General features: G+C 48.0%; 2 protein-coding genes across 2 annotated transcripts; one reads left to right on the top strand and one right to left on the bottom strand.

Annotated features, from left to right (window-relative positions):
- Positions 1-3,384: 3,384 nt before the first annotated feature.
- F4822DRAFT_183928 (Clavaminate synthase-like protein) lies at positions 3,385-4,723 on the top strand. The gene is made up of 2 exons (XM_051453445.1): positions 3,385-3,802; positions 3,868-4,723. The coding sequence occupies exons 1-2, from the start codon at positions 3,513-3,515 to the stop codon at positions 4,667-4,669; spliced, it is 1,092 nt and encodes a 363-aa protein (XP_051317152.1). The 5' UTR covers positions 3,385-3,512; the 3' UTR covers positions 4,670-4,723.
- Positions 4,724-5,097: 374 nt separating this feature from the next.
- Positions 5,098-11,788, bottom strand: F4822DRAFT_183775 (uncharacterized protein). The gene is made up of 6 exons (XM_051453444.1): positions 11,676-11,788; positions 9,629-11,571; positions 8,711-9,507; positions 7,669-8,575; positions 6,846-7,615; positions 5,098-6,716 (listed from the first exon to the last, which is right to left on the bottom strand). The coding sequence occupies exons 1-6, from the start codon at positions 11,681-11,683 to the stop codon at positions 5,262-5,264; spliced, it is 5,880 nt and encodes a 1,959-aa protein (XP_051317151.1). The 5' UTR covers positions 11,684-11,788; the 3' UTR covers positions 5,098-5,261.
- Between the last annotated feature and the right edge of the window lie 542 nt (positions 11,789-12,330).

Here is a 12,330-nt window from a genome sequence, read left to right as displayed (position 1 = left end):
GCCTCAAGGTTCATGACGCAGTCAGAGAGTCACCTGATATTTCCATATGTACAACAGAGAAAAATGTATGCTCATTTTCGCTTCTCTCTTGTCGCCGAGCTAGGAGTAAGGGAGTAACCACCTTATGATACTCTTTTAGGGAGGTATTATCGTCGCAAAGACTAGTGCTTCGTGATAGCATTATGTCCAGATCCGCAATCAAGACAGTATTTCTATCTAGTAAGGAAATGCGATTAATCTTATTTGATAGAATAGCCATCTACATTCCAAAAGTTAGCTATTGCTTGTATAAACTCTTTTATTTCTTAAACTCATCATTCCAAGTAATACTTGGCATCAATTTCTATAATTCTTATCAATGGTTCGTTCGTTCGATTTCGCCGTTGCGAAATAGTCGCCTGAGTGGTTGGGTTGCTGTCCATGATCATGATTCATGCCTGCAGACTATTTGGCGGTGAGGCTTCACTTTTCCCCGTACCACACAATTCAGCATCGTGAGTCGTAACCAACTAGGACTAAGGTATCATCCAACCCACGATTGAGCGAGGGGGTAGAGTTGTTATAAATATTTCATTGACATCATTATGCGATGCAACTCCCAAAATTAGTATCTGCAGCAACTGCGGTATATGTCGCAATCACTGTGAAACGCGGCGGCATGAGGATCGTCATGCCTGCAAGAGATGCTACCCTGCTTGCGTTTTCAGAACCTCCGGTCCTTGCATTCTGGCATACCCTCTTTCTGTTGTACGACCGGTAAAGAAGCATGGCAATGAATTGGTTGCCTAGGTGGGATTTCTTCACAGGTACGTGACCATGGCCCATGGGCTATGCGCATAGGACAAAGGACAGGTGATTGCGGGCTCTGAGCTTTCTTTGAGGTGAGTCAAAGATAAAGATTCCACCTACATATGTATGTTTTCTTGTTTACGGTCGGAAAGACATTGATCGTGATTGATTCGCTCTTCATGCATGACTCAAAAGGCTCGATGCGACCGCAAGCTGGAGGACGGGTTCCAGCGCAAAATCGAGTTGCATTTCAATACAACAATAGCCTTTTTCCAGTTCCTCAACACGAGTCTCGTCGCAGCCTTACAACATCGAAGACTGAAGCCTTCCGCGAAACGAAACTCACGATGTGTAATGAGGTCTGGTACTTGTACGACTGCAACCTGCGCAAGACTCCACCGAAGAGACATTTGGTCTTCAATCACTTTCAAGCGTGCAACGTCTGGAGAGTTACGCAAGTGAGCGCCGGCGAGAAAGAAGGCAGTCGGGATTGCCCGTTTTACGACGAGTATGAAGATCATTTGACGGTCGAACAGCCCGGCGAAAGATGTCCACACTGCGCCAACACGGGTGGCTCTCCCGACTCGTCCGATTAGGCGGATAGACGTACAGCGCCGAGTTCAAAGGTCTTAGAAACGGTTTCATTCCAGGAGAGCGGCGTTTAAGTGTGATAGAACGGGGACTTCATTGTCTGGGGGCGGAGTTATGGAATGGTATCTTACCGCAATCATCCATGGAGATTCATGGAGTGTAGCAATCTTTAACCTGAGCTAAATATTGCTATTTCACCTTGCAACCACGGAGGACAACCTGAAATGAGATGCGCGATGAGTGGCATGCGATATGTCCTTCAACATAAAGTTGTAGAAATATGAACGAGGGGACGGAACCGAGTATATCGTCCACCAAATAAAAAGGAAAGACGAAAACACACTAATTACTAGGTAAGCGATACTATATTAAGCTCCCAAATTATGTATTAGATACCTTAGGTAGGTAAGCGATACGTATTATATAGAATCGCCTACCTATGCGGGAGGGAGATAGTATGAGTCTCATCCTCTCTTCCCCAGGTGTATTGCTCTCCCCTCTTCCACTGCTGGTATTCAATATAGCTTCGAAGTCTATCAAGAGAAGATATCACATCAATACGCATACAATCACAACTCTCAGCCTCATAGAAAGCATGGGCATGGCTACCTGACTTGTTCTCCATACCCTGACACGGAATAATCTCCGATAAGTATCACTTATCAAAGAATTCAGGCCCGGTCGAGATCAAAATCGTGAAAACTACAATCTATGAGGCAATGCTATTATTGCATCCCAACAGTAATATGATATCATCTAAAATTATTGTCAATTAATATACGAGCTTGATTACGCCACCACTATGACCATTAATATAAAACCATGATTTAGATAACGTACTTCACATGCCATTTCGAAATACCATCCGAACTTTCAATGGGCTAAAGAAAATCAGCATATGAAGTCCATAAACGTAAAACAAGCGGTCGAATCATGCAACAGCAAAGGACCCTGATAATAAAGAACACGGCCCTGAAAAGCTTCAATTCAATATCTCTACTTTATTCCCGCCAAGTTTCCATTACGTACAAACCCTCTCCAATATACAAACCGAATGGGACCAGGAAGTTGGAATACACATCCCGATATATCAAGATCGTTCCATACTCAGTCGCAATTCTTATCAGTAAGCGATGACTTACGCAGTCTCGACTCGGTCCTCGTCCTCGCGTATCCTTCACTCTGGCATGGCAGATCGTCACGAGGGGTCCAAGGCCTGTGGGGACTTCCTATTTAGCTCGTCATCCAATATATCACCACGGGTTGACAAGTGAGGGGAAACGTTCCACGTCGAGGCCGTATTCGTAAGCTTCGTCCCTGACGAACGAACAACAGCATCGCCGGCCTCGGCTACGACGGCGTAGAAATCCAATATAGCTGGGGAGCCAAGGCATTGGATCGAATGCGGAGTTGACTGCTATTGACTCGAGATCGTCGTAAGAAACTAACTCAAAGACCCCCAAAAGGTGAGCTAGCAGAAACATCTGCCGGCCTTGGCGGGGTGTATAATATATATGACACCTTTCTTGGGAGGCCGACTAGGCGCCATGCCTGCATTTCCAAAGCAGGGTTCCCCGATATCTGCTAGCCAAACCCGCGTTTTGTAGGTTAAGTAAGTGAGTGGGTAGAAATAATGCGGAGGGTTGCAGCCGGGCCAGCGATCTAGGTACGCCAGTTCCCCTGCCGGCTAAACTTGCAGATTAAGTGCTTATACTCCTTTTCGATAACGATAAGATGCCAAGAGGGTGGTGTCGCACCCCAATCTAGACGGTCCCCAATCTGTCTTTGGGTGTAGGCGACCAAGAGCGGAGATGGTGGTTGGTGGAGATGGGAAAAGAGGAAGGAGGGAGGAGACGCGAATATTATCAATGACATCTGGGATGCAGATGGATAAATGAAAAGAGGCAGTGTGGGGGGAGGGGAAAGTTACATCAGACTCTCCAAGGATATGGAAGATGGCGCTCCGATAAACTGTCTCCTATCGTCATCGCCTTGCCTATAAAGCTGAAGCTGTCAGGAGCTTGAAGGGGGAGTCAAAAGAAGACGAGCGGGAGGAAACTTCGAAAACGTCGTCCTCAACAACCAATTCGTATCCCACAATAAGTCTTACCTGAAAGCAAGTAGTAGTAACCATGGGTGTCTCAACCACTGTCCCGCAGACCAAGGTGTGGAACGGGAAGAATGTCCCGGTCTACCCTATGGAGATCATCGACTTCTCCAAGCTGCTCTCCCAGGAGCCTGCCGAGGTTGAGAGACTGGTTAAGGCTTGCCAGGACGAGGGATACTTCTACCTAGACCTCCGAGGAATTGACGGTCGCCGCATGCTCGAGGACCAGCAGGACACTCTCCAGCTGATGTACCGCTTCTTCGATGCGCCCCTTGAGGCCAAGAACGAGTTCGGTCTCGTCGCTCCCCACCTCGGGTGAGTAACACTTGTTACTGAAAATCCCGATCGCTCGGATATTTGCTAACAGAAGGAAAAAAAAGCTACGAGCCCATCGGCTCTCGCACCGGTGTCCTCGACAACACCAAGGACGGGTACGAAATGATCAAGGTCTCGCGCGACGAGATCCAAAAGGACAGCCCGCACCTACCGGCCGTGATCAAGAACAGCCCCGACATGAAAGTTCTCGAGCACGCCATCGCCGGCGCCAACATCGCCACCAAGACAATCCTCGCGGCTCTCTCCACCGGCCTCGGTCTAACCGGCGCCGCCCGCTTCGAAAACTCCCACCGCAACGACCAACCCTCCACCAGCACCATCGCCATGATGCACTACATCCCATCCGACCCAACAGCCAAGAACATCGGGCACCAGAAGCACACCGACATCAGCTCCCTCACATTCCTCTTCGCCGAGCAATGGGGTCTCCAAGTACGTCCTCCGGGATCCAAAGAATTCGGATTCGTCGAGCCCAAGGACGGCATGGCCGTGATCAACGTCGGCGACTCCCTACGCTTCGCCAGCGGCCACACGATGCAATCCTGCATCCACCGCGTAGTCCCCCTGGACCCCACCGAGCACCGCTACTCCATCGCATACTTCCTGCGCGCGGAGAACGACACCCCGTTCACCGACAGCGAGGGCCGATACATCACGGCAGGCCAATGGCACGACGAGAAGTTCTTCGCTTTCACCAGCCCGCCCGAGATCCAGGCCCTAGCCCCTAGCTCCATGATCCTCGGTGGCATGAAGGAAGACGACGACGTTGAGGCTGCCGAGTCCAAGGACGCGCCTAGCCCTATCGTCGGCGCTACCAACCTCAAGGAAACCGTCCAGGTATACTAGATCAATATTCCCGTTGTTTCTTGACTAGATAAGAAATAAAAGTGAAGAAAGGGGTTCTAGAGAGGAAAAGATAGTTGGGTGGATGATACCTACCAACCTACCTATTGGCTATCGGTCGTTATACCTCAAGGGCTCCCGACAAACGAAATGAGGGAGGGTCCTTCTTGTCTCTCGTTGTGTACTGGATGGGGAGGGTAGGACATATCTTCTAGATCGCCTCATACACAAGGCAGATAGATGAGAGGGGCATTGAGCATACTCCATAAGTACTATATGTAGTCTTCAATATGAAATTTCCCTTTGTTGTTATGACAATTCTGCTCTTACACATGTCGGAGACGATGTGAAATCCTCAAAACAATTGTAGGCGACCATGGTCAACTTTCACATTAGACTAAGTTTTCTTAATGGTATTAAATAGGTATTTATGGTGAATAAATTTCCTACAAAACGGAACGAAATCATGTCATGATCGTATGTTATGGGGGATGGCCAGGTACGGTACCTTGATAGGCAAGTAAATTTTTATATCCCTATGAGTCCTGTCCACAATCCTGCGTTATTAGCACGGCAACTAGCTAGGGGCACCGGCTTAATTAATGCCCATGCCGTCCATTTGACGAGCAAGTCGGTCAATATCAGCAGCGTGTTGCACTCCCTGAGCAGGCGCATGATTTCTGCCGCCGACGGCTGCTCCGCATTCTGGGCACCTAGCCTCTTGCATTGGCATCCCGCATTCGCCGACCGTGAAAGGATGCCCGTTCTCACATGTGTACCAATGTCCCGTTCCAAGAAACTCATTTTGCATTGCCCGGTATACGGCACGCATTTCCTCTGCGGATACCTTTTCGTAGAACACACTATCGCGAAGCATCTTTGATACAACCTCGATCTCGGCCATTAGGCCCTTGCTCTGAGCTGGGTGCTTTTCCACTATTGCGCAAGCAGCAACAAGGTAGTCGGTACCTTGTTCCTTAAACTTTTCCATCTTTACTTTACTAGAGTCATTTTCCGACGATTCATCACCAGTAGTGAGCGCCCGGCTGAATGCACAGAACTGAGCGAAGTAGATATAAGCCTCGGCTTCTTGTCTAGGGTGCTTTGTCGTCATAGCGCGTTCCGCCATAATCCCGCAATCCTTCATCTGCACCGAGAAGTCTAGTTCGATCTTGGGTCGAGACTCAAGTAGGTCTTTTCGTAGCCCCATAAAATCGGTTACAATAAGGGCATCGCATCTTAGGGAGAGTGAGCATGCTAGAAGGTGAGCTTTGTTTTGGATGATCGTTTCGTCGAGGACGAAGTCTCCTTGAACTGCTCGCTGTTTCGCGGCGTGTTGTACAAAGTCTTGGACACGTTGCAAGGGTTGTTCTTCTCTTCTCACTTGCCCAATAAAATTGTTGACTCCATTCCAGAACCTGAAAGCTTCATCATATCTGGTACCGCCCACCCATTCACGGATGAGGCCTAGGGGCTTGAGGCGACTAGTCGAAAATATTTTCTTTTTGGACTTCGTATCTTGCTGCAAAATCTGGGGAGGCGAGAACTTCGATATGCCCTCCCGTATATCAAGCAGCTTGTCCGCAAGTTTAGCATACTCCGATTGGGACCAACTAATAAACTTCTTGGTGGCCTCGTCGAGCATAGCACGCCGGACAATTCGCCCATATCTCGCAACGCTTCGCAGGGATCCACGACATGTGGGACAGGCTTTGACCTCATCCATTGAAAAAGGTTCGGAGGATTTTGCAATGGCGGCAGGCTTTCCCTCAGCGGACATGTCGTAATAATCTTTCATAGACATAATGCCATCCATATTCGTCATGGTAATGAAGTGACCACAGTCCGGGAAAATGCAAGGATCGTCATCTAGATCGACTTCGTGGTATTGCATGCCCATAATAAAATCTACGTCACGCGATTTTATAGACTCGGAGCAGCACGTCTGGCAAAACTTCGCATCGGGGCATGTCTCGCCACATATAGATGGGCACCGGTGTCCGCAACTCAATACCTTGTCGCATCTCTTCGAACAAGGCACCCAGTCGCACTATGGCAATAAGAGTTAGCCACGGTCCTCTTCCAAGATAAAATGAAAAAAAAAACACTTGGGCTGAGAGTCCTAGCATGTAACATGGACTAAAAGAGAGATAAAAGTAGGAGAGGGGTTGAAACATACAGGAGCAGCGCAAGGCATGGTACATCGTGAATGGACGCAATGCGATTCGCAAGTCTCTTTGGCACACGGTACGCAAGGCTCATGGCACTTTTTACTGCATCTTGAATGGCTGCAACGAACTTCGCAGGGTGCTGGGCAAAGAGGACATTGGGTTCCACCATGGCATTCTTGTCGGCAAGTATGTTGACAAGTCGTGTACTGCCGTCCGCAAGGTTGTTTGCAGATCCCGTGGTTGGTACTGTCGACCTTACCATCTTTCCTCTGCTTACACTGCCAGCATGAACTGCGGCAAGAGTGGCCACAAGGTCGAGGATCAAGGCACATATGACCACACTTGTAAGTGTCTAGACTAACGTCTGTGTTGCAGGGCACTTCGACTATGTGACCACAACCAGGAACAGTTTTCTTGACCATCTCTTTGCAAATAATAACTTTAGGATCCTGTGCCTGCCAGCAGAATGCCGACGAAATTTTGTGGCCACAAGCAAGAGTGATGTTCAGGTTTTGTAGGCGCTCGTCGCATCGGGGTTTACAAGGGTCGCCGCAGACCAGTTTGCATGGATGTTGACATCCCTTCTTGGGCCGAGGACATGGTTCTAAACATTTAACGGCGTTATGAAGGACTTCGTGATGGCATCTATTGATACACGAATGCCCACATGTCAGACGCCGGTCGCAGCGACGAATGCATCCTCCTTCAGGGGCGAGTCGTAAGAAATCGTCGGCTTTAGAAGCTAGAAGTGGTTCGTCAGGGTTAGGATGTCGCGGACCTATGAGAGTTAAAGTTAGCATTGATCACTGTTATTAGAATGATAGCACTCACATTGTAATTCCAACTCAGTCCCTAAATTCCCATTTTGCGCCAGAATTCGCAATACCTTATCCCACATATCAACATGCCTATAGGTGTTGGCATTGCCGATGAGATACATTCCATGCTGAGCTCGAGATAACAACACATTGATACGATTTGACGTGCTTAAGAATCCGCATTTATTCGCTTCGTTGCTTCTCACAAGTGAAACCACCACGACTTTAGCCTCCTCGCCCTGGAAATTATCGACAGTGGCGAGTCTAATGCTCTTCAATAATGTCCTCTTGACGACGGGTTGTTTATGTGGTTGATCAACCAGGCTCTCGTCTGTTACGTTCTCTGCGTCAAGAGCTTCAAGGTCTTCCATATCACGGTCGCCAACAGAGATCTCAAACAGTTTTTCCATCTCGCGACGAAGTCGACTCAACTGTCCTAGATAAGGGGTGATGACTGCGATGTCATCTGCGGCGTATAATCCTTGCCTGACGAGATGTTGTACGAGAGCTATAGTCATTTCAACCTCGAAAGTATTCGTATGCGAAGTGTTTGCTGGATCTGGATTGGCTGCTTGATCTTCAGGTGATTCATGGTGCATCCAGAATAAGCGCTTCTTCAACCCAAGAACACCAGGGTATTTGTGCACGTCACCGCCGTCGTCCAGTCCAGGATATAAAGTTGATCGAATTAATTCCGAGACACTTGGATGCATTCGCCTCTGCGTCTCCAGAGTATCAAATGGTAGCCTTGGGTCAGTATCATACGAAGGTTCGATTAGGCGTTCAAACAGCGAAGTATCGAGAGAGTATTGGGCTCCTCGATGACTAGTACTCTGTAGTTCGTAGTTTACTATCTGTGGCCTCAATTGTAGATGATCACCAATGAGAATTGCATGCTCGACAGATGGGAGTAGGGCCGTCTATAAAAAATGAGTCAGCATTTACTTCGCCAGGCAAGGAGCTTGGGGGTATAGCTCCAAATTGAATTCGACAAGGAGGCATTATATCATATATAATCTGGGGGAAAACCCCCAAAAATTGTTAACATCACTTACGAGGGTATGTGCCTCCAGAACCTCGCCCGCCTCCTCACACAACATAACTTTGCATCTCAATTTCTGAAGAAGCTCGATGTTCCTCGCTAGACCGGTAGTCGTAACGCCAACGACATCCGCTTCGTGTAGACATCGTAAATCGACGTCACGAGACACTTTGTCTAGCTCATCCTTGGTACTCTGGTAGTTCTTATATCTGCTGATAACGTTGTTTACAAGCGGGTCGCGTATTTCTCGTAGCCAGTGTTTGTAAAGGCGCAATCGTTCATTTTTGCGCATAGACCAGATTTCAGTACCTAGAAGACTGTTGATATCGCGATGTGAACCGTCTTCACCACCGCTATGAAGCCATTGTTCAAGGAGTTGTCCAGGTTTGCGAGGCCCTGCCTGTATAAATCCTTCTTCGTCCTCGAAGCTAAATAGAGCCTGATGGTGGTGTGGGTGAATTTTTCGAAGGTAATCGCGAAGTGTGCTCGGAGTTTGACAGGTTGCAAGTTCTCGGAGTGAATTTTTTATTGATTGAGAATCCTCATTCCGACTTTGACTTAAATTCCACATGGATCCCTTTTCAGCCTTGGTACGGTCGGCGATTCGGGCTACGGCACGAAGATTGACACCCTCAAGCTCTTCTGATTTGGATCTAGATCCGATTCGGATGATTTTGACATTGGCATGCTTTAAATGGACTAGCAACTGGTCAAGGGCGTGGTTGGTATAGCATACGCAAAGGATGGGCCCGAGGTCAGCCTGGCGCTTGTTCGCAAGTAACACTTTGATTATTTTCTCGCCGGTGAAACCTATATTTTCATATTAGCTAATTTCGTTCCCTTGAAGTCCCTAATACCACCATCAATCACCCGTGACCGCCCCATAGGAAGCCTCACGAAGGAAATGGTGTATAAAGAATGTCAGACTTACTTTTCCCAGTACCAGGTGGGCCTTGGATCAGCGCCAACCTCCTCGATAACGTATTTAAAAGAGCCTTGGATTGAGTAGGATCAAGAACGGAATGTTTTGCTAGCACTTCAGGGTCGAGTGGCTTCTGGGGCGAATGTTGCAGTTCCGTATCATCTTTCGTGAGGGATCGAAGGTTGAAAGAAAATCCTCGTTTAGTTGTGTATTGAGGAGGGCCCACCATAGTGATATCAAACGTTGGATTATGTTCAATTGGCGCGAGCAAGTCGTCAAATGGCACACTTGATTTCTTTGACATGCGTTGAAGAGCCATGAGCGTATGCTGAAATGAGGGAAGAAGGACGCGAGGGAACTCCACTAGACACAACCATTTGGTAGAAACGTCCTGAAACCACCGTAGTGCTTGGCCAATATCGTTTTGACGGGTTTCGGCGAGTTGTAAATGCACATAGGCGGAAGTTTCATCGTCAGCAAGAGATAGATCCTTAGATCCTTCGTTTTCTTCCACCTTGGCTTTTCCTTTCTGTCCCTTTGTTACGATAGTGGCATCACCAACCACGCAGAATAGCACGCTGTCGCTTTCGGAAAGGACACAGACAAGACCGCCAGGTTGGAGACGTTTAGAGCTTTCCCACCAATCTCGACGTTGGCGGATATTCTTCTTGGATATAGGTTGCCGAAATTGAATTAGTAAATCCATTCCTGTATTTCTATCAAATCCAACGTCGATGATCGCAGCTTGTTCGTAGGCGTAAGTACGAAGAGCATTCCTGTTCCCGTTGTTTTGCTTGCGCTTGGGATTTCGCATGGCCTCAAGCTGCAAGCTGACAGCGTCTCGAAGTTGACCGACGGTATCTTCTCGCAATAGGCGAAATTCCCTATCCAGGCGACCATGAATCCCAGGTCTATGAAACAGAGATGAATCTGTAGTCGGGAGGTATTCATTACGGACAGACGTTATTTCTTGGTGTGTGGGCAGAATTCTTATTTTGCAAATATCATCATGATCGTTATCGTGCCTTGGACCATCTGCTGAAAGTCGCCCCGGCAGATCCTTTCGCATAACAAATTCGGACCGTGTCACTGGCACCGGCTTCCCTACTTTAGCTTCAGAAAGCGAGGCGCCAACTCCAAGACGTTGTTCGAGATATTGTAGGAATTTCTTAGCTTGCAACTTCGAGAATTCGTTAGATGAAGAAGTGGCGGCTTGAACTAAACTTCCGAATCGCTTGACAATATGCTCAAAATTATCATTCACGATGTTACTCGTAGCACAATCAATCATCGTGGCCAATATCGAGAGCGAAAGTTCACAGGTGGAAATTCCACACTCATCCTTCTCGGCCAAGTTAGGTAGAGTAGACCAAACATCGAGTAAGCCCAAGATGAAGTCAAATAGGCTTCTCATCCGTCGTCCTCCAATCCCTTGGATGAAGTTATAAATCTCGGCGACTTGTTGCTCAAGCACATTGGAATCAACAACGCGTGTATGGGTGAGAACCTGGAACATAGGTTGTATCTGGTTTAGATATAGACGTATCTTCGTGGGCCTGTCTATGGCCTGGGGAATTTGTCGCTCAATGAGATCCTTGATGAAGCCAAGGCCATCATCTGTAGCCATAAGCTTTACGGTCGCTTGTGAAGCGCCGATATCTCCTTCCATGAGCTCTAGAGCGAGCTTGAAGTATCGGTCGTACGCCTGCTGGTTCATGAAGGCCGATGATCGTATAGCACGTGGGTTTGATGGGCTGTGGTTCAATAATCGCTTCCATTCTCGAAGCTTGTCCTCGGCTGGAGCCTGCGTCTCCCGACGTGATGTTGATGCTTGAGGCGAAGCCGCTGGGGATGATGAGGTCTCATGGCGAAACTTACATCTTGCTCCAAATCTGCATGTACCATTCTGGAAAAATTGGTTGCACCGATTGGCGTTCGGCGCCTGCCTGTTTCTATTGGAAATGTAAGTCAGTCAGGTAGAGGAAGCAGGACAGAGAGGAAAGTTGTAATGGCTGCTCCATGGGCTGTTTTGATGGGAATATGGAAGATATCCTACCGGTTCATTGCTCACTATATCTCGGAGAGCTGATAGAGATGGTTGAATACTGCAGGAAGCCTATCAGCATGAAATAAGTCTGATTGCGGGGAAGTGAAAGAGATAGCCTTATGATGAAAGGCTCTCTCCGTAAAGCGATGGATTTATTTTGATAGTAATTTGTTGTTCCGATAAGACATGAAGATGTCTCTGGAAGCAACAGTGCTATGGTAGCATGATCAATGGATGAATTTAAAGTAATAGAAGGGATAACAAAGGAAAGAGCTGAGGTAGCTTGCTGGCCTAAACAGCGGGTTCAAGGCACCCCATAGCCGGAGGTAGCGAACAAGGCGGCCGCAACTGTGGGCATGCCTACCAACAAGCCTAATTCCCTTGTGAGAGGGCAGCATCTCAGTGAGGGAAACGCTATCGGATGCTGTCAGATCCAAGGCCACTAATTTGCTACCACGTTCGATAAACGAAGGGCTCGTGTGACCGGGCAAACGGTAGGGGAGTGAGTAAAAGAACAATTGGGTGTGGCTAACCGACAGCTTGTTTCAGACGGTCAATATGCAGCCACAGTGACAAGTTGAACGGATGAACCACCTAAACACCTAAATTTCCACCTAGGTAGGTAGATACCTCAGAATTCGGAAGCTACAGCATAATGCTGGCG

The sequence above is a fragment of the Hypoxylon trugodes genome (genome assembly GCF_022578975.1).
Source record: "Hypoxylon trugodes strain CBS 135444 unplaced genomic scaffold F4822scaffold_3, whole genome shotgun sequence".
NCBI classification, from domain to species: Eukaryota; Fungi; Ascomycota; class Sordariomycetes; order Xylariales; family Hypoxylaceae; genus Hypoxylon; species Hypoxylon trugodes.
This window is presented reverse-complemented; position numbering and strand designations above follow the sequence as displayed.